General features: G+C 39.4%; 3 protein-coding genes across 3 annotated transcripts; 1 reads left to right on the top strand and 2 right to left on the bottom strand.

The window, feature by feature from the left end:
- Positions 1–4,127: 4,127 nt before the first annotated feature.
- Positions 4,128–8,795, bottom strand: LOC101156894. Its single transcript, XM_004070891.4, has 6 exons — positions 8,572–8,795; positions 8,213–8,245; positions 5,540–5,593; positions 5,386–5,445; positions 5,169–5,216; positions 4,128–5,086 (listed from the first exon to the last, which is right to left on the bottom strand). Exons 2-6 carry the CDS (start codon positions 8,217–8,219, stop codon positions 4,917–4,919), a joined length of 339 nt encoding a protein of 112 aa, XP_004070939.1. The 5' UTR covers positions 8,220–8,245; positions 8,572–8,795; the 3' UTR covers positions 4,128–4,916.
- Positions 8,796–13,253: 4,458 nt separating this feature from the next.
- bin2 (bridging integrator 2) lies at positions 13,254–19,480 on the bottom strand. The gene is made up of 14 exons (XM_020704867.1): positions 19,401–19,480; positions 19,228–19,317; positions 17,330–17,427; positions 17,163–17,243; positions 16,931–16,985; positions 16,746–16,840; positions 16,556–16,651; positions 16,332–16,439; positions 15,008–15,093; positions 14,835–14,910; positions 14,681–14,763; positions 14,015–14,588; positions 13,892–13,937; positions 13,254–13,790 (listed from the first exon to the last, which is right to left on the bottom strand). The coding sequence occupies exons 3-13, from the start codon at positions 17,411–17,413 to the stop codon at positions 13,893–13,895; spliced, it is 1,383 nt and encodes a 460-aa protein (XP_020560526.1). The 5' UTR covers positions 17,414–17,427; positions 19,228–19,317; positions 19,401–19,480; the 3' UTR covers positions 13,254–13,790; position 13,892.
- Positions 18,128–20,741, top strand: LOC101156655. The gene is made up of 5 exons (XM_004070890.3): positions 18,128–18,344; positions 19,478–19,583; positions 19,790–19,896; positions 20,092–20,264; positions 20,346–20,741. The coding sequence occupies exons 1-5, from the start codon at positions 18,188–18,190 to the stop codon at positions 20,622–20,624; spliced, it is 822 nt and encodes a 273-aa protein (XP_004070938.1). The 5' UTR covers positions 18,128–18,187; the 3' UTR covers positions 20,625–20,741.
- Positions 20,742–21,759: the final 1,018 nt, after the last annotated feature.

Genomic DNA, 21,759 nt, shown 5'->3' with positions numbered 1-21,759 from the left:
CCGGAGCGGCGCCATTCTCTTTCCAACTTACGGGTTTCTTGTTTAAGAGAACGAGTTTCAGCGTTAAACCACGGTGCTACTCGATTTTGTCTGACGAACTTAGGTTTCAAGGGGGCAACAACATCGAGTGTACTCCTGAGGGCTTGTAAGGCATCATTAACAAAGTGGTCATTTATATTAGGACTGATAATATGGGAGCTGGTCTCAGAGTATTTTCTCAGAATATCACTAAGTACTGGCTGAACTGTGTGTTTAAACTCAGACACAGAACGGTCAGTTAAGGTTCTTCTAAGCTGTTTCTTATTCACTGGGGCAGAAGGATGTTCCAGTGTAAGCTGGAAGGTAATCATAAAGTGATCGGAAATAATGGGGTTAAGAGGAAGGACACTCAGCTGGCTGATCTCTATCCCATGGGTTAGAACAAGGTCCAGGGTGTGCTTATGACAGTGAGTGGGTTCATTCACACTTTGGGTGAAACCAACATCATCTAATAAAGCTGCAAAAGCCTTTCCTAGGCAGTCACTGGGGTCATCAACATGAATATTAAAATCCCCTAATATTATAGTTTGATCAGAATCTAAGACAATAGTCGATAGGAAGTCAGAAAACTCAGTTAAAAATTCTGAATATTACAACAACTTAGATGAAGAAATCCTGCAAAATGTCACTTTAAGTGTAATTTTCTATGAAATGTCTTCTATCATGGGGAAAAATGCCACAAATTCTGTAACCGGAAGTGGGAGACGCACGGATCCCGGAACTTCCTCCACCTACCCAACGAAGTTCCAACACCATGTGAAGTTTTCTTGGTTCTCCCACCAGCTAAAAAAAAGCCACGCCTCCCAAGTAATACATGGGATCATTCTAGCGATAAACGTACTGGATATACGTTTACATTTAACCAGGGAGTCCAGGGGCCTGTTTCAGAAAGGAAGTTCGACCAACTCTGAGGTTGAACTTGAACTCTGAGTTGGTCAATCGGGAGATTAACAACTCTGAGTTTTCTGTTTCAGAGAAGCTGATCCGAGTTAGGTCAATCAACTCTGAGTGGACTGATTCGGAGGTGAGCGTGAGCACCGCGACTATAAGAAGCCATTATCAATGGAGCGCAGATATCACGAGTCACCATGGCAACCGTGAAAAAAAGAGGTCTGCATATTTTTCGCCAGCTGAACTTGACGTGCTGCTGCAGAGTTACAGTGAATATGAGCACATATTCCAGAAGAAAAGCAACACCACTGCATCTGCAAAACAGAGACAGTTAGCGTGGGAAAACATAGCTGCTCAAGTTAATGCCTAAGTTTGCATTTAAATCATTGTTATAAAATATTGGCTGTAATAACTTTTTAAATAGCGTAAGGTGTGAAATAAAAAATGGTGATATTTAGGAGTACTTTTGAAGTGTTATTCCTGGTGTAAATGCATGAAATGCTGCATAGTGTACAGAACCAATCTGGGGAAAAATGCCTTTAACGTCGGTAATGTTTAGAGGACTTTTTTGTTAACCTTCCCCTCTTGCAAACGTTGGTCAGTTTAATATTAATACATGCAATTGTGTTTTTAAAAGTGAACTTTTGTCTACTGTTGAACCTTTCGCTGCGCGAAGACTTCTCCTTTCTTTTCTCTCGTCTTTCCGACCGACCGTGGTCAGAAGCGCAGGGGAGATTTCCTTCAGGGCCGAAGGGAATTCTCCTTCGGGGTTCACTTCCCGTTCGAAACCCTCAACCTCCAGAGCGGATTAAGAATGACTCCAAAACAGTTATTCTGGGAATGACACCTCTTTATTTAACTAAGTGCTCCGTCCTCCGAACACACAATATATTCCCCGCACACACCTCTGCTCCGTGCTCACCCCCCCCCCCCCATCTGCACCTGCAATCACCCCTCCCCTTGTCTCTCGTGGATCGCACCCCGCTCAGCACACACACACACGCTGCAACACTACCCTTGTATTGATCAAGTGGTATAGGTTTATACGGGATTAAGAAAGTAAGCAGTGCTAGAAAATTGTGTTTCCATAAAAATAATTGTTACATTAATCTAATTCAATGTCCCTGATTTCATTTTCACGTAGATGCAATCCTGCAGGAATTTAAATAACATGGCAGCAGTTAAAAGTGAAAAAGAAATCGAGTCTTCTCAAAATCCTCGTACGAGGTAAATATAATTCTCTATGAATTAATGCAGCCTCCTCGTCTATTGGGTCCTCCAAAAAAGAACAAGCCATTCTTGTCACTTAGACCGTCTCTGTGTGACGGAAATGTGGGCAATGAAGGTTAAAGCGAAAAATACGTCGTTCGTCTTTAAAAAGGGGAGGGGACCAGCAGAAACTTCGAGTTTGGAGAATAAAACCTGCTCCCGACCAGGTTAGGTTCACAGCATAAGTAACCATGGATACTGACTCTGAGTATAAGTTACCTCTCTTTCAGAAACGGGTTTGACTTACTCTGCTTTCTCTGGTTTAACAAACCTCCCATTCTGAAACGGAAAACCCAGGGTTTCCCTGATTTCAGGGTTAATGCACTCAGAGTTTACACTTAACCTCCTTTCTGAAACAGGCCCCAGGACTAGTTCCGCGGGGCTTGTTCTAAACTCAAGGCTTCGGTCTCGTGCTGCTACTCTGTTGCCGGGTAAACTCCCTCTACAGCACACATTCGCGGGGGAGGAGCCTGTAACTTTAATGGACAGAGCGTTGAAGTGGAGAGGTGGGGGTCTATAAACAACCCATGGATCTGTCTGCGTGATTAGTGTTTACTGTGTTATTTTCACTGACAAGTTTACAATGCGTTGAAAAAAAAGATGAAAGCCATCATCTGCTGGTCATAATGTAGCCCTGACTTCTGTCACCACTGAGGCCTTTTTATTGCTTTACCTAGTGTCATATCAATCACACTGAAAAGGTGAGTTTCTGATCATTTCCTCTAATTTCATAAATTGTTAGAAAATCTTGAATGTATTATCATCGGATTATGTAAAAATATCTACAGCAAATATAAAAAGAAATATCTTAATTACATTTAAATTATCTCTCATTTTTGAGATTCTCTAGATCCATCATCAAGGTCGAGATACTTTGATTTTTCTGAAATTTACATTAGAACAAAGATTGTTACAGGTGAAGATGGCTCATTACACATTTTGTGGAGTACACTTGGTTGGTTGGGTATAGGTGATTAAGCCCCCCGCCCACCCCCCTTTGTACATGTAATGATTTAAAACTTCAGCCTTTGAATTTGGTTTTGAAAAGACAAAAAGGAAAGTAAAATTTCATAACTAAATTTTCCAGTGAAAAGAAGGTTAAAAGTTTATGCTTGGACGATGAACATCTTTAATCAGGGTTCTGCAACCTGTGGTTCCAGAGCCAATCTTTTATCCCTCAGTTGTGGCTCTCTGGCTTTGAGAAAAAGGCCAACGATGTACCTTAATGTGTTTCCAGTTTTTGGTGAATTTCAAAATAAGTGGATTCTACAACAATATTGTCATGATCATGTTTGATAGTAAAAGCTCAAAATGGATAATGGTGCATCAAAGTCATGATAGAAAATGTCGTTTTTGACGTAACTTTCTTGCAGTTTTATTCCTGTGAATTGTAAATGTGCTTCCGCAGATCTGTCTTCATTGACAAGTATTTTATTTTGAAAAGAAGTGGTAGTGCTGGTGTCAACTGTTAATTTAAAACTTATAGAACAACATACTGCTGCATCATTAAAATTCAATAATTTTAAATATTTTAAAGCTACATTTTATAATTTCTATACAGTAAAGTTGGGTTCAGAAGCTCTTGCTGAGTTTCGGTCCATAAGAGACGAGGCTAAATGGCTCTTTTGGCGTTAAAGGTTGCAGACCCCTGCCGTACACGAACAAGTGTTCCACAAACATACTTCTACAATAAAAAGTGATTGTAAAATACATTTCCTATGAAATGTTTTTCTATTTACAGGCAAAAATCACCTACAATGAGCAAATTTGAATTTCCAAAACTTTTAGTTGTAACTTTCTTTTTTTCACATTTCACAAGTCTTTGCCCCATGGATGACCCAATAATACTTGGAAATAGCCCAAGTATAGTGGTCTTATCTAAATAATATGAAGCATGAGATGTGTGACATAATAAACACATCTTATGATAATGACTTATCTTGACTTTAAACCAAAGTTTTTATTTTCCATTTTCATCTGCTCATCTGGGACCGTTGTCACAGGCGTAAACAAAGACCAAAGTCTCTCTTTTTTTTTTAAACACAAAATACAGAACTTCAAAACATGTAAAATACACATTTCTGATAAATCAAACGCTTAAAAAAAAGAGCTTTGCCTTCAAAGTGTAACTAAGAATGTCATCAGGAACAATTTCAGGCAATAGCTTATACAAAAAAAATAATAAGACCAGGTGCACAAAAGCCAGACAAACATTTTTTCCTGACCTGTCCTAAAGCAGACATGGCTTTAAACAAGCTTATCACAGAACTGTTAAAAATCAAACAGATATAAAAGGTTAAAAGCCACACGGTAGTGCCAAAAACATCAACTGCAGTTTGGGAACAATACTGGTCGTGTGAACACAACAAGAAACTTCAAATTCAGATACAAAAAAACCATATGAGTGTCACAGACACACCAGCATTACATTCTGGCTGCTGCTGGATATATTTCAGATAAGTGAGTGAAGCCTTTAAATAAAATAAAAAAATGTAAAAAATCCCAGCACCTGTTTCACGTCTGGTTCTACTACACCCACTTATGCTTCACCTGCTTTCTGTCCATCAAGTCTTACGATTCCCATCTTTGGGTTCGCTTGAGTTTTTCTTTGCCAACTCAACAGTAACAACTTTCCCTTCAACCACATAACATAAAAACCCTAAAACATCAAGTCCACATAGTTATTTTCCTCCCCCCCTACAGTCTCAATCCCAGCTTCAGATGAAGTATTCCTTTTTCTCCCCCGCGGTCTGGTTGCTAGACTCGTCGGGATCATCTCCAGGAGCCAACTCCCCCGTTGTCCTGTAGTCGCCTTTGTTGTGGCAGAAATAGCGATACAGCAGGACTCCGAAAACGACCAGCGTCACGAGGATGACAACTACGACCACTGTTACAACAGAAGGAAAGAACATTCGGAACACGAGAAAAAACACCTTTGAAAGTAACAGGCAAGAAGCGGCTGTGTCTACCTCCGACGATGGCAGAGTCTGGACCAGATGGAGCTTCTGTTGTTACCACTGTGGGGAGAACAAAGTTGAAAACTCTGAGGAACAGCTGCCCAGCAAAGTAGAAAGATCCCAATCTATTATCAAACTTAGAAAGACATGAGGTGTGCTGTAACTACTGCCATACGCTCACTAAACTACCAAAAATAGAAGACGTTAAAATCTAAAGTCCCAGTGTTACCTGGAGCGAAGGTGATGTGTGGTTGTGTAGAAACTACCACAGAGGGCAGTGGAGTTGGTGCTGACAAAACAAACAACAGTGAATGATCAAGAACAGACGTAACGCAGGTTTTAAAGTACATTTAAAATGGATCGGATCAACACCAAGAGCTCACTTGTAGTCATTGCTTTTTCTGCTCCAGAGGGGGTGGAGACATTCCAATTTGTTACTGGAAGATAAGGAAAACGTTACCAACGTCACACGCTCTCCAACAGCAGTTTAAGCCTTAGTCACAACTGCCCTCGCTGGTGGATACAAGCTGTCTGCGGGGGAAAAGTGGGCAAACCTTTACGGGGCACGCAGGAAATATCAAAGTCATAGACCATACGGTGAGCAAAACCCTGTGCACTCCACAAGGGGCCCGTTAGAGTTGTTCCAGTGATGAGGGAACTTAGAAATAAGGAAATTAGACAAACTACACTTTGTGGTTGTGTAGCCATCCCACGAGGTCTTATGTATCACGTACACACCCTGTGCACGGTCAGAAAGGAGCAAGTGCACACATCTTACTAATGACTAGAATGTGGCGTAAGTTTACAGCCCTGCATCAACCGTCCGTCTTAAGTGTGACTAAGGCTCCAAAGAGCATGTGGTGAGAAAGGGACTAAAGGGAAGCCATGCTGTTTACACCCCTGTGGCCCACCCAGCATATTTTCTACATCGCAATACAATCTTTTTCAAACAACAGTTATTTTGTCTGCTACTGATTTAAATAAAGAAAACTTAAAAATGCAATTTTTAACTTAATTTTCTCTATTTAAGGTATGTCCTCCACCAGCAGAAAAATGCCACTAGACCATGTTAAAACATACTTTTCATCTGAGTGGATCTTTAATGAACCTATTATCCTTTTTTAGTACTATGTTGCAACTCTTGATGTTTTTAAAGTTCACAATACTTTGAACACATTCTATTAGCAATAGCAAGATCATATAAAAATTAATGACTAAAATAAGCAAAGTCTCCAAGTTCTTGATTGCCAATTTCTTTTGGATCAAGAATTTTCTGTTGGTGAAAAGAGTACTCTTCCTCATTAATTAATTAATTCTAATGTTGAAAAAACTGAACAGCAGCCCAAGTTTTTTTTTGGGGGGGGGGGTCCTTTGGCACCCTTCATTTTCTTTACAATAACTTGCATCTAGAGAGCTCAAAAGTCTGGTCCCATCAAATAAATGAAGAGGTGCTGTACAGTCCAGTTCTTTTTATCAGTAGCCTTATGATTAAACAGAAATGCAAGTCATTTTATATATTTGTTTAATTTTAAATCACTGCAGAAAAACAAGTTTTTTATTCACAGGTAACTATCATGGTCTAAACTGAGACCAGAATCTAGAATTTCCTCTTCAGTCGCATCTTCTGCAGCAGAGCATGTCAGCAGTCAGGTGAGTTTCTACTTCTCAAAATAAAAAACACTGAAATTCTTTCATTACTGGTCTGGAGATGAACGGGATACCGAGGTCATTGAAATGTGCCCCCTAGTGGTTCCAATAAATGTAATCAAAAACTAAGGTAGAGACTCAAGAAAACAAGTTGGATCAGTTCCTATGTTACCCTGAAGGCACCATAAACTACGAGGTCATTTGTTACCTCTCGAGTTCATCTCTGAAGCCCGGTCACAAACAAAAGACTGAAACCGAAGGAAACCGGGCTAGAAGTGTCAGAATAAGGAACGACAGTCAGAGTGAAACTAAATAAAAACTGACCAACAAAACAGAAAAAAAACAAACTTAAAATTTAGGGGAATTCTTGGACATAAAGAAGAATAATAGGTAAATGTATAGTAACTATAAAAAAGGCAGATAGGTTTAAACAAGAACAGGCTTCTTCCCATGTATTTTTGAACATTTTGTTGAAAAGTTTAGTTTTTTATTTGAAACATTCTCAATGCATTAATTTATTCATAGATTTATAAACTCTGTTTAGATCTTTTTAAAAATAAAAACAAAGTCTTAAATATACCAAAAGGAACATTTATAAATACAAATAGTACAAAAACCACATTTGACACAAACTATTTTTTATCTTAGTACTTAAAGGATGAATTAAACGTATGATTGCAATTTTTTTATCCTTTTTATAGTTTTAAAACTTTAACCATTTAAACAAGAAAATAAATAAATACAATCACTTTTTATTGCCTCAGTCAAGTAATACACAATATTTAATAAATGTCAATAAAAATATAATTTCACAATGTGCTCTCGTTTTGGGTTGAGCAGGCAGTTAAAGGGTTAATAAATAAATATTCTGCCTCCAATTGGGCTCAATGTAAAACAAAGACAAAAGAAATTGTTTGGATGCAAATTATAACATTATATCACCATAGACTTTTATAGAAATATACTCAGGAACCAATCTACCTTTTGAAAAGACAAAGATTGACCAAAAACATTACTTAAATTGATCCTTTTACTTGGTTAAAGCTGTATTTCAACAGCAATTTTAAAAACTATATGAAATACCCTGTCACGTAACAGAAAGTACATACAGTCAGTTTACTTACAGTAAAACAGAAAGTACGTGTGATTTTAGATTGTTTGCATAAAACTGAACAAACATCATGAAGGTCCTACAGCAAAAATGGAACTTAAGGGCCAGCTGTTTTTGTAAGGTGGAAGTTAGCGAGGGTGAAATGGGAACCATACTCATTTAACACATTCATTTTGAACTAAAACAACTCATAAGCCCAGGTGAACTCCTTAAAAAACAAAATTAGCAGAAACCTAAGTACAAAAATCACCAGAAAGGTGTCAAATGTCAACAACAACTAATGTAGAAATGGACCTACCATTCATGGTTGGTGTTGTTTCTGTGAGACAACCTGAAAAAAAGAAAGGAAAACCAACACAAGGGTTTAAAAGTGTGTTAATGTATGTCTTTTGATTTTAAAGTAACACGCCACCATTTAACACATTTCCTGCTTTGTTAGGAACACAACAAAAAAAATTATGCTGTGTTAGTAAACTGGTTAGACTCCTTTGAAAATAGTCAAGCTAACTTAGTCTAACGTTAACTGTTGACATTTATCTTTCAAAAATATACAGTAAGTCGACAACAAAGTGCTAACAACACTTCTAACACAACTCTTTTGAAACCAGAGGCTAATCAATCAAGCCTCGCTCCTGCGCAGCTGCCGTTTCGGCTTACCTCTGAACGCACCACAGCAAACTTCCAACGGCTGTTTCCTGACGCAGAGTTTATAAGATGAAGAACACTGGAACGTACTGTTTTCCGCGTGAAATTCAAAGGCCTCGTGACTCTGAGGATGAAATGGTGTCCATAAACGAGCTTAAAAAGTGATCCTGCCCCACGCCACACTCGTGAGTCAAGCAGACGGACTCGATTTCCGCCCCTCCCTTTCCTACCCCTCCTTAACAAAGATCGTCTATCTGATAGATCTAAAAATGTTTTACTTCTCTGCTTTACACCTGAAATTACATTAATTTCTGCACTGAGTTGAATTTTAAAAACAATTTGCTTTGCATTGGAATGGTGCGTTTGTTGTACAAATTATGATGTGATTGGTTTTGTTTGATCATTTGTTAATTTTGATTCAAAGTTGATATTTTCTACGGAGCCCGTGTCCTGACATTAAGATATAAAAATATATCTTGTTCCCACAGATTAATATCTTGTTCCCACAGGTTATTATGTCGTTCGCACGAAATACTATTCCGTTCCCACAAGATACTATTCCGTTCCCACAAGATACTATTCCGTTCCCTCAAAATACTATTCCGTTCCCTCGAAATGATTAACTCGTGCGAACGCAATAATTATGTCGTTCGAACGCAATAATTAATCCGTTCGAACGCAATAATTATTCACGTCATAAGTCATTCACGCGGATATGCTCTTTGTACGCCGGCAAAAGCCGCTTTCAGCTGTAACTTCCGTGTCTCTGTGACCCATATTCGTTCAAAAAAGGAACATGAAAAACAAAATTGATCACTTTATTACCGTCTCAATGAATATAAGAAAAATATCAAAAGATTTATGATAACTAGGCTGCTTTGTCAAACGATAGCTCCTGCTAGGCTAGCTCCGCCGCAGAGCTCTCTGTTTGATCATGTATGCCGGCATTTGGGCAACTGGCTGGTCTGTTGTCAGACAGCTGATATTGTAGTTTAGGGTCGAATAGGAATAATAATATTCAGGACTTGTCTTTTATTAACTTTAGCAGTCAGTATCTTTACATTCGAAGGCTATTAGGCTACATGCTAACTGACTAGCCGATCATTTCCTGTTATTAATTTACGTCATAGATTTACAGCAGATACCTTCACATTTCTGTCTGTGTGTGTCTCATTACATTGCATTGAAGACACGGAGGATGTTTAGAGAACAGATTTATTTATTTTAAAAAGCACAGAAGCATCCATCGTATTCACGTTCACATCATGGTACGCCCTCAGTCATCTTGCTGCAAAAGCCGCTTCCTGCCGCTACTTCCGGTCTCTGTGAGCATTCAATAGGGGGTAAAAATAAAAGCAAGAATGGTCGATCTGTTATTTTCTCGATGACAATCTGAAAAATATCATATTAAGCTGGCTGCTTCGCCGAAAGCACTTACCTTTAGCTTGTAGCATAACAACAATGGCAGTACGTCACGTTTCCCAGAATGCTTTCCTGCCAATCATTGGCCAATCACCGTGTCCCTGTGACCAAGGTCTAACAACAAGACCAATGGTTGGCCGCAAAGCATTCTGGGAAACGTGACGTACTGCCATTGTTGTTATGCTACAAGCTAAAGGTAAGTGCTTTCGGCGAAGCAGCCAGCTTAATATGATATTTTTCAGATTGTCATCGAGACAATAACAGATCGACCATTCTTGCTTTTATTTTTACCCCTATTAAATGCTCACAGAGACACGGAAGTAGCGGCAGGAAGCGGCTTTTGCAGCAAGATGACTGAGGGCGTACCAGAGATCATCATCATGTGAATGAACGTGAATACGATGAATGCTTTGTGCTTTTTGAAATAAATAAATCTGTTCTCTAAACATCCTCCGTGTCTTCAATGCAATGTAATGAGACACACACAGACAGAAATGTGAAGGTATCTGCTGTAAATCTATGACGTAAATTAATAACAGGATCAATGATCGGCTAGTCAGTTAGCATGTATCCTTATAGCCTTCGAATGTAAAGCGACTGACTGCTAAAGTTAATAAAAGACAAGTCCTGAATATTATTATTCCTGTTCGACCCTAAACTACAATATCAGCTGTCTGACAACAGACCAGCCAGTTGCCCAAATGCCGGCATACATCAAAGAGCTCTGCGGCGGCGCTAGTAGTAGCCTAGCAGGAGCTATCTTATGACAAAGCAGCCTAGTTATCATAAATCTATTGATATTTTTCTTATATTCATTGAGACGGTAATAAAGTGATCATTTTTGTTTTTCATGTTCCTTTTTTGAACGAATATGGGTCACAGAGACACGGAAGTTACCGCTGAAAGCGGCTTTTGCCGGCATACAGAGAGCATATCCGCGTGTATGACTTATGACGTGAATAATTATTGCGTTCGAACGGATTAATTATTGCGTTCGAACGACATAATTATTGCGTTCGCACGAGTTAATCATTTCGAGGGAACGGAATAGTATTTTGAGGGAACGGAATAGTATTTCGTGCGAACGACATAATAACCTGTGGGAACAAGATATTAATCTGTGGGAACAAGATATATTTTTATATCTTAATGTCAGGACACGGGCTCAGTAATTTTCCTATATTTTTTCTGTGGAAATGTTCAAAAGGGGGGGGGGGGGGGGGGGGGGGGGCGTTAAAAAGTGGCCGGAGCACAGTCGATGGGGCTGCCAGTTTCCCTATGATTTCCCAAATAGATTTCAGTAATGTTTAAGCTCAAAATTAAAAAAGACACAAAAAAATGATAATGACATAAAATGTGCTCTGACCTCTAAAGCTGCACCTTAAAGTAATGAAAAATAAACTTGGCATCTTCCGCTTGAGTGCATTAAATACACTTACACATGTATTCATGTCGAATAAATCCAAACAAAACATTTGAATTGAACTTTGAGAATGCGTCTCTCCCACTCTTTTAGACACTAAACACATCGTCTGCAAACTTCCTAAATACCAGCAATTTTCTTTTCAATATATAATAACCAAATCTTCAAATACAATAGATTCTACAGTATGGTTTTTGATATTTTGGGGGTTGCATGTCCATTGCAAGGTTGTTTTGATTTAATTAGTCGGTTTTCTTATCCGTAGCTTAAATCCATTGGTTCATGGCTTCCCTAACCCTTGTGCTATCTTAGATGACCCCACCCTTACATTGACGTGTTCTCCCTACCATGACAAAAGTGGATAAAGGTTGAAAGATTTCATGTAATCCATGGACACCAGTGAAGATCACAAATCATTGAAGAAAAAAGGTTGAACGCACTGTCTAGTGGGTCTAGATGACCCAACTCCCAATGTTAAAGTGCCTAGGATAACACAAGGGCTAAATGTGTGAAGGAGATGACAGCGCTCTCTCCTGGTGTCTTTGTCAGTGTTACCAGTTACAAAATGATCAATTCTGAAAATGTGGATGATTATGAAAGAGTTAGATTGTAACAAAATGTAATTAAACACCCCATTGCCTAGTCAGAGTAAAGATATTTGTGATTGACATGGTTGCAATTCTACCCTGTCAAAGGAGGCACATTTTTCTAATAAAACTTAGTTTTATTTAAATAACCAGGATTGAGTTAAAAAGTTATTTCAATCAAATCTCTCTCTAATTTGAAGAGTGTGGTTTTAAATTATTTTTCCCTTTGAAGTAAATGTTTTGTTTCTGGCAAAAAAAAAAACAAGTTGTGTTAGTTTTTAAGGTGGACATATCTTAATTAAAACTCCATCTTTAATCATTTTTAAACCACTAGTTATGTCAAAGCTGATTGGTTGTAGGCATTATAATAAAGGGCCTGAAACATGAGGACACACTGAATTAAGTGCAGTGTACCATCTTGCCAAAGCATGCAGATGTTGTAAAGTCATTGTAAGGCAAACACACTCAATGACACAATTTGTATGCACCAAGGCAAAACAGATGGAGCAAACAAGAGTGGCAACGAATCTGGAACTGCTCAGACAGGTTCCAACTTCAGGACTGAGGGAGCAGACGTTAAAATCCAGTAGCGGCTGGTTTGCGACATCAAGGAGAGCGGCTTGATAGTCGATACTGGAACCACTTCACACATTATGACCTGCGTAGTAAAATGTACGCGCTTCAATGAAACTTTCAAGCCATGGATGCAATTGGGAGGAACTAGGAGATGGAATCAAATGTGAAGGGAGAACGTCCTGGATGACAATGAGTCTGAGAGTGTAATCATGCTGGACACATTTGGTTCGCCTAAAGTGAACCAGAATTCTTTTTCCCTGATAATCCGGATCAAATTTTCAGTATGTGTTTACCCTAATTACTGAGTCTATTGATGGATACAAATATTTGTATCCATACAGATTTGGTTTATTAGCCTGACAGAAAAAGTTTTATTTGTGAACAAGACGGGCACAAAAAGATGAGGGAGCATCAATTGATGGACAAGACAGAGTAATGCCAGAGACACAAATATTACACAAACAGGTTGGACTGTTGTAGTCACCCTGGGGGAAAAAAATGATGTGTGCAAGTTTTTGGTTGCAACTGTAAACATCAATAAACCACTGGTTGTGGATTTTTTTGAGGTCAGTGTACATATTTGAATGAAGCAGGCCTCCGGCCCAAATTTTGGTCTGAGTGAGAGCTTCTCATTTTTTTTCCTATCATTTTCAGAGGCGCTGAGAGACAAATAAACTGCAAAAAACTTTAACTAAAGCATTTTTATTGCTTATTAAACATAGATTTCATTACAGAATTCAAGCTGAGCTTGAATTGGATTGTTATATGGTTTTCCTATTGGTATTGAATCGTCATTATTAGATCTAAGAGCGCATCCAAAAATTTAATTTAGATTAAATTATTTTCCCTTTTTAACACCGCAAAGTTGGAAAAATATAATACAATTAAGTTAAAAATAGAAGATAAATTTTAAAAAAGTTAGACTGGAGTGTAGCTGAGGACGTCAACACAGCATATCATTGCACAGTGTGTGTTGAGGCCAGTTTTTAACAGTGTAAACCCATAATGCATTCAAAATGTACTGACTAAAGAAACTGTGAATTTATCTTGCTATAAAAAATATAAACCGTGATTTACTTAAAAGAGTGATTTCATTAACAGATAAATGAGAAAGCAGACAGCAGCAGTCTTGAATCCACAGTCATGAGTGGGGCTGGGCTCACATTCTTTCCTCTCCAGCAGCTGTCGCCTTCAGTCGCTATGTGCAGATCATGTCAGGCATTCTGAGATTCATAAGAAAACACAACCATTAAGAACAGATAGGTGTGAATGAAAAACACTCACTTTATGTTTCATATATATATGTATTTATAAAGGAGAAAACCTTATACGTCTGTGCTTTTTGAGTCTTGTTTTTCTGCAGAAGCACCCTAAAAAAAAAAGAGACACACATTTGAAAGAGTGGTGTTATAACCAGCCTTAGCGGTGGTTTATTCGGAAAACAAACCTTGTGAGGAATGCTCAGGTCTCCTGTGTCAGAGCTGCTCACAGCACCATTCTCTAGTCTGTTTGGTTTCGGGGGGTCAGAGGTCACAGGGCTTTCGTCTTCCTCCTCGATGTGCAGCTGCCCGTTGTCGGCTGCAGACAGCTGGAGCTCCAAACTCTCTGAATCACATGAGTTGTTCAGTTCAGAGCTGCTCTCACTTGGTGGATCTTTTTTCGGCTCTTCTTTTTGATCTGACTCTTTCAAGTCCTTCTCGTCTTTGGCTTGACTTTCGGCCTCGCCGGGCTCCAGGTCGTTTTCCGGCTTCCCTGTTGCAAGATCTTCAGAGTTCTGCTTCTCGCTGTGGCAGGACTCGGCGTCCAGCTCCCTGGACTCAGAGAGGGCTTTCTCTGGTGATGATCGTGAGGAGACTCCGAGCAGGCTGCTCTCTCTGGACAGAGTGCCAGAGCGAGGCTTGTCCGGGGACCTAAAGCTGTGCCTCTCCACAGTTCTGGGGTTGTAGTTTTTGTGATACTCAGAAAAACTGGCTTTCCAGGCCTTGGGGGACATCAGAGACCGTCTCTTCAGGGAGCCATACCTAACGTAAAAGGCAGAAATGTTATCTGTTTGTGGAATCCTTGCCTTCAATGAGCTATTACCTAAAAATGAAAGCTGAAATGAGAATCGGACCTCTGCAGTCCTCTCAGAGCAAACCCTTTGTCTGGATGCTGAGCCTGGAGCTCCTTCATCACATTCTGTAAATCCAGATTGAGCTGAAAGAGAAGACGCAGAATCAGAAAACACTCTTTTAAGATGATCGATTTTGCATGTGGGGACGTCGTACCGTGGTAAGTTCCTTATAGAAGGTGTCTCGTAAATTTGACAGAGACGAGAACACGGTCACGTAGCATCCAACACGGCTTAGGGGGACAAAGAAAATGCAATTTAAAAAAAGTTAGAACAAAAACTGTGTCACAACAATCTCAAAGTGATAACACAAAGTCTGTCAGGGCTGACGTTTCGTAAAGAGTAGGCAGCTCCTCCTTCAGCTCACTGTTGATGCCGTCGTAGACAAGTTTGGCAGCTTTCATTTCTTCTTTTGCCTACAAAGGTAGAACATTTCAATATATGTTGGTTTTTTTTAAATGACCAAAAATCATATTTCAATAATTACAGTAACTTGGAAAAGTGTATTAATTTCAAAAATTCAATTTAATACATCCAAACTTCCATAGAATACAGATTCAGTTTTAATTTTATTTAAAGTTCCAGCTCATAAAACCCCAAAAAAACAGGATTTCAGAAAAATCACAGACTGTGGAGAAATCTGTCCAAATTTTGCAGGGCATGAATGTTAAACTGAGTTTCACCAAATTGTCATCTACTGAACACTCGCACAGGTTCTCCAGATGGCAGTAATTTGGTTCAATTGTCTCAGTTTGGTTCAATGTGGGGAAAACTTCAGACTTGACAGCTATCTAAAAGAATGATCCCCTCCATAGTCTGGGTTAAGCCACAAATGTTCATAGCTAGGGAAGCTGGCTATTCACAGAGCGCCGTGTCCAAAGCAGATCAGTCTAATGTAAGGGCAACATGTGGCTGGAGAAGATGCACCAGCAACAGAGGCGACAGTGAGCTTCAGATGATTATCAGAAGGACACAATTCAAGAAGCTGCAAACATCCAGAAAGAATGGTAGGAGATGGAGGTACAGCTTCAAAAACCACCACATTCAGACGCACTCAGGAGATGGACTACAACTGTCAGGTTCCTCGAGTCAAGCCACCTCTGAGCCTGGACCAACAGAGGAAACATCTCAACTGGGCCAAGAAGAGGGAGGACTGAAGTGTTGGCCGGTGGTCCAAGCTCCTGTTTTCTGATGAAAATAAAGTGTGTCTGTCATTTGGGAATGAAGGTCCAAAGGTTTGGAGGGAGACTGGTGAGGAGCAGTCCAATCCAAAATCCCTGCAACAGTCTATCAGAATGTTCAAGAGGACTTCATGATTCCTTCTGCTGAGGATCTGGATGGAGAATGTCATGAAAATGGACATATCCTTTTGAAAATACTTTACTTTCTAGATTCAACGTGATCATGGTGTCTGTTTTGTTTCCTTTTTTGCAAAACAAGTAAATAAGGATTTCTCATTTTTCAGATGTTCTGTTTTTGTGGGTTTGGAGCCCTAATTCAAGTAAAAAGAAATACTTGAAATCGATTAAACAGTGGGGCCTGAATCTATACTCTATGAATGTTTAATTGTATGAAGGAAATTACAGAAATGAAAACAGCCTCTCCACGATAATTTAACTATTTGTAAAGGGTGTGTAGTTGACGGTAAGTTGACCTTGTTTATCTTGACGTCGTCTTTCTTCTTAGCCGTCTGCAGGGCCTCCAGGTGGTGAAGGGAGCAGTCATAATCAACCAGTTTCCTTCCCCTCTTGGCCACTTTCTCCTGCAAAAACGAAATGAAGCATTGGACGAGGGGTTTGCTCCATTAACAATTGCGCTTTGTGTTGTGTGTGTTTGCCCCGAAGCCTTTTCACTTCTGCTCTGTTTGCTTCTGCTCACCTTGACATCCGGGAACTGGCTCACATAGCACTCCATGGTGCGCACGGCCTGATCCAGCAGCTTCACCTCAAAGTCATTCCACAGGAGATCCTCTCCCTTCAATAAAAATGGCAGCGGTGGCTTTAAATACGCGAAACTATAAGAAAATTATGGAATGTTGTGCCCCTTGTGATGCGTTTTATTTTTTTACCTCCACAATAGCTCCCAAATCCTCTTCTCCAACCCAGTCGGATTCATAAACATCAAACAAAGATTGAGAAAGACGCCTTGAAGCCTCACGCATGTCTGTGGAAAAAGGAGAACTGTCTATGTCAGACCTGCAGAGGGCACAAATCCACAACTCTAGAGCATCTCAACACCAGCATTTTGTTTTACCTCTCACTGCATTAATGTAGTTCCTCAAGTCCTTATATATCCGGTTACAATCAGTCTGCAAATACAGAAGAAGCTTGCGGCTGTTGGCTGTGACTCGTATTTATATGATGTTTTATTAAACAGGTGTGAGAGGTTTTTAGTCAAAACCTTTCTAGGGTTCAGCCTCTCAGAAGAGTTTTGACAGTCATGAAAGCTTAATTTCCCATGCTTCTCATACACGAGGATAAATTACCTGTTGATCATAAAAAATTTGGAGTAATTGCTCAAAGTGATCATCTCTGGTTTCTATTGACTTCCCCAGCCTCTGCAGAACCTGCAAATAACATGAAACAATAATCCACATCTTTATTTACCGTCTTTTTCCTGATATTAAAAAACATTTGAACACAGACTGTGAACCTTTTCTTTGCCTCTGCTCAGCTGTCTTTGGACTTTTTTTGCAAAGTCACCAGAAGTGCTTTTTGGACTTGTGCTTTCTGCCATTCTCAGTCTTGTCTCTGTTCAAAAACAAAAAAACAAAAACTACAGTTTTCACTGCAAGATTTCTATATTTAAACTATTAGTTACTGAAAGAATTAAGATATTTAGATGTTGCTCATGTGCACAAACAATCACACACACACACAAAGAATACTGTCCGAGCTCTTCTTTGTTACAAAGTACTAGTTTTAGTTCCTTTAAATAAGTTCTCTGAAACCTATTTAAATTATCCTTGAATAAAATACTGTTGTGAAAGCATCACAAAAATGATTATTTCTTCATCACAAAAATGATTATTTCTTCATGTAGAATGGTTCAATTATTACTTTTGCTGAAAAGATGTTGTATTTTGTATTAATCATTATTCTACTGATGGAAAATGTGCTTTACGCTAAACATAAATGTTTTGAACAGCAATAAATACAATTCTTATTAATATGGCCAAAAAAGGTTAAAAAAAACAACTAGTTAGATGGGCAAAAAATTGCAATATATAAGAAACCGGATAATATATGTTTATCTTTAGTAGCTTATGTAAATAATAATAATAATCTCCCCATAAAAATGCTTGTTCCTACGCATTTAACATGTAAAAACCAAACTGACAAAGTGTCCTGTGTTATGCAAACGACGTCGTTTTCTGTGTAATCTGATTACACAGGTCAGCTGGACTGAAGAACCTATATGGAACTACAACTCCCAGAATTCCTGCGCAAGTCAGTGCTGAACTTTATCCGAATAGTTTGAATTTCGTTGTGAGTTGGGGGAGTGGCTGTTATGACCAGCTCCCAGACGGCGGAGCTGCTGTCCGGACTGCACGACTGGATCATGGGCAGCACCGTGGTTAAGTGTGCCGTCACCGACCTGGGGATCCAGTGGGCCGGCTGGGCTCTGTCTGCAGCCTTTAGAACCGAGAAGTTCTACGACCTCGCAGGTAACGTCAACAGCCCTGTCCTTCACGTTGTTGTTGTTCGCACCCGGTTTACGTTAAACCGACTTCAAGGGGGAAAGAAAATAACACTTTTCAAGTTAAAAGTTTTTTTTCTGCAATTAAACATTAAACTTGTGTAATTGTTGGATTTTTGCAAAGTCATTTGAAAGTGGTTACTAAATCTGCATTATCTAAGAGCGTTGTTGTGAAACAACTCTCCTCCCCTCAGTTTACAAGCGTGCTAATACAGACAGCGCATGCGCGCACAGGGCCGTACCCAGCTTTTTGGCGGACCACAGCAAATAGGTGCCCATAGTAAAAGTGCTTGCCTACTTTCTCCGACTCAAAATTATTGCACAATATTTGTATAAATATAAGTGAAAAACAAACAAAACAAAAAAACTGAGTAAAGATGACTGAAAAAAGAGGGGGGGAGGGGAGTATTTGGAATGTAAGCAATTTAAAGCAATGAAAAGCTAATTAGGAACAAAATAAAAGGTAATTTTTGTTTCCTGACATGTATCATGTTTTCTTTCAATATTTAGTTCTTCGTAAATGTTTTATGAACGTAATCACTTAAAATTTTGAAATCTGTTGCCACATAAAGTAGCTTATAGGTTTCAGAAATTTAAATTAACAAGTTGATTATCTCTCATACGATTCACTGGGAGAACAATAGAACATTTTTTGATAGGAAAGTAACACCGCTCTGCCCTCATTACATTTTTTAGAAGACTAAAGTTAGTGCAAGGCGAGCTGAGTACACAGTCAATAACCATTTTTTTTTTTTCAGATTTATAGATTGTAAAATGAAGGCTTTCTGGTGTCGCTGCACCTTTACAGCTTTATGCATTCTTATTTTCCTCTGAAGAACAGTGTGTCTCACCTGTTGATTACAGCGGTAGATAAATTCTTCCTAAATTTCCCAAGTGCTCGGTTCCACTCTTCCTTTCTCGTCCTCCTCTGGTTCTCCACCCTGCGTAGCTCCTGTATGTTTTACCCTTGAACTTTGGAACCAAATGTCTGCAGTATCCAGAGTAAAAGATTTATTGGACACACCTTTTCCGTGCCGCAGGCTCAGTCGTCTGTCGTTCCTATAACCCAGCTTCGATGAATCTGCATCTGTCTTATTGCAGGCTCTGGTACGTTTATACTGCTCGCTCACCTGAGCCGCATCTGGGGAGGAGCCACCCAAACCCGTCAAAAGGTGCAGACGGGGTTGGTGACAGCGTGGGGACTCAGGTAAGCGGAACAGCCCTGACCCTAAATATCAGCGTTGTAAAGTCCAACCAAGGCGAGGAGAGATTATGGCTTCATGCAGAGTTTTGTTGGGTCCTTCCAGAGGTCAAAAGAGTAACTAATGAATGTAAAACCTCAGTCAGGTCACTCCGGTTAATGAATAATGCGCTGGTTAATGTGAACGTGTGTTAACCGTGTGCTCTTTGTAGGCTGGGGACGTTCCTGTTTCTCCGGATCTTGAAGGACGGCCATGATCGCAGGTTTAACAATGTCAGAGACAGCCCGGGGACTTTCTTCGTATACTGGACGGTTCAAGGTTGGTGGAAATGGCCTCAACTTTCCCCTTATGTTACCAAGCACGTGCCCAAGGGAAGCCAAGTACGCCCTTTATTAATCACTGTCTTGTTTCTGCCACTAGAAATACATTTATGCTCAAAGCAGAAATGGTTATTTACAGCGACGTTTGTTTTATGGAGATTAAAGCATTCTGCTTATTTTCGATTTCTTGCAGCCATGTGGGTATTTATGACCCTGCTGCCAACCCTCATGCTGAACAGCGAGAAGCGTAATGTGCCTCTGGGGACCAGGGACTACATTGGCTGGACTGTGTGGGGTCTTGGCTTTGCTACAGAAGCTATTGCTGACCAGCAAAAGTGGTTTTTCAAGCGAGACCCAGATAATGCTGTAAGTCAGAATTCCTATCGGGGCACATTTTTAACAGCAGAGACGTCTAATGAGCAGCTGTCCTTTCCTGCACATCTCCAGGGGAAGTTCATTCAGAGTGGACTGTGGGCCTACAGCAGACATCCTAACTATTTTGGAGAGATCCTGCAGTGGTCTGGGCTCTGGCTGTCGGCCTCGTCAGTGATGAAGGGTCCTCAGTACCTGAGCGTGGTGTCGCCTCTGTTCGTCTGGTTCCTGCTAAACCACGTCAGCGGGATTCCACTTCTGGAAAAACAGGCCATGAAGAAGTGGGGATCGGATCCAGCCTTTCAAGAATACGTCAAAAACACTCCTGTTCTCTGGCTATGGCCGAAGTTTTGATCATTCCACTTTTTGTTTCCATGTGCTGAACACAAAACTGCCCACTCTTTAATTGTGTGCACAATTTAAATTCAACAAATGACAATGTTTACATAATAAAACTTAGTGTAACTCATATTCTTGCCAATTTCTATTTCCACTCATGTTATGTAGTCCGGCTAGGAACCTAGCCCACGGGTTTGCAACCTTTCACAATAAAACAACCATTTAGAGCAATTCTTACAAACCAAAACCCAGCAAGAGCTGCAAAGTCACACTTCATGTTTAGGAAAATATACAATTTAAGATTTCGAGGTCATTAAGCTATTCATTTATAACATTTCGCTCTTAAATACTTAATCATTAAGTCATGACAGGGTTATATTTATTTCAACAAACAACAGATTTGACTTTTTACTTTTGACAGCAGCACATCCAAGTTCTTTTCAAAATAAAATCCATCCTGTGTCTTCCTGCTGCAGCAGATTTACTTAAATAAAAAATGCAAAAAAAGCGAAATCAAATATGGAATTTTCTGTAATTATGGATGGATAGAGCATTAAACATATCATTTTGCCAAGTATTCTGATGAGTAGAAATCTAAACATAAATGGCAAAAATTCTCTAAAAAAAATCATCTAAGGCTACGAACTCAGTTGATTCAAATCATGTGCACAACGGAGGAATAAAAAGAGGTGGATGTGGCCTCCGATGCAGATCCTTAATTTAGCATATAAGTTAAGCATCTTTTATCAGAATGCAAATAAAAATGTCGGTGAGGAAAAAAAGTCCAAAAGATTTTAGATTCTATTTGAAGGAGTTTTTCAGAAATCAACAAATGCAACTTAATTCTATGAAGAGTAAATGCAAAAAAGTAGAACCTTCATTCTACTCTTTTAACTCTTGACCAAGTTAAGTGTATCATTCATTTATTCTGAACTGTGGATTTGGTTTGCATTTGATCCATCATCTGATTTTAGCATCAGAAACAGACCAGCTTAAGAGTAATTTTTTGTTATTAAAGGATGTAAAATACTACCCAGAATGCACTGTTGATAATGCAATTAAAGAAAAAAAATGTGATGTATTTTTCCTTTTAAGGAAAACCTTTCTTTAAAGCAGCAGTTTTTCCTGTTAGTAAAATGAATTTAACGTC

This window comes from Oryzias latipes, chromosome 7 (genome assembly GCF_002234675.1).
Source record: "Oryzias latipes chromosome 7, ASM223467v1".
Lineage (NCBI taxonomy): Eukaryota > Metazoa > Chordata > Actinopteri > Beloniformes > Adrianichthyidae > Oryzias > Oryzias latipes.
This window is presented reverse-complemented; position numbering and strand designations above follow the sequence as displayed.

Excerpts from the sequence above, each read along its gene's own strand:
- bin2 (XM_020704867.1), bottom strand. The coding sequence starts at position 17,413 with ATGGCAGAAAGCACAAGTCCAAAAAGCACTTCTGGTGACTTTGCAAAA. Across the intron at positions 16,440-16,555 it reads GCCAGTTCCCGGATGTCAAG|GAGAAAGTGGCCAAGAGGGG; the intron begins GTGAGCAGAAGC and ends TCGTTTTTGCAG. Across the intron at positions 13,938-14,014 it reads ACCTGAGCATTCCTCACAAG|GGTGCTTCTGCAGAAAAACA; the intron begins GTTTGTTTTCCG and ends TTTTTTTTTTAG.
- LOC101156894 (XM_004070891.4), bottom strand. Across the intron at positions 5,217-5,385 it reads ACACATCACCTTCGCTCCAG|TGGTAACAACAGAAGCTCCA; the intron begins GTAACACTGGGA and ends TTCTCCCCACAG. Across the intron at positions 5,087-5,168 it reads AGACTCTGCCATCGTCGGAG|TGGTCGTAGTTGTCATCCTC; the intron begins GTAGACACAGCC and ends CTGTTGTAACAG.
- LOC101156655 (XM_004070890.3), top strand. The coding sequence starts at position 18,188 with ATGACCAGCTCCCAGACGGCGGAGCTGCTGTCCGGACTGCACGACTGG. Across the intron at positions 19,897-20,091 it reads CGTATACTGGACGGTTCAAG|CCATGTGGGTATTTATGACC; the intron begins GTTGGTGGAAAT and ends GATTTCTTGCAG. Across the intron at positions 20,265-20,345 it reads AGCGAGACCCAGATAATGCT|GGGAAGTTCATTCAGAGTGG; the intron begins GTAAGTCAGAAT and ends GCACATCTCCAG.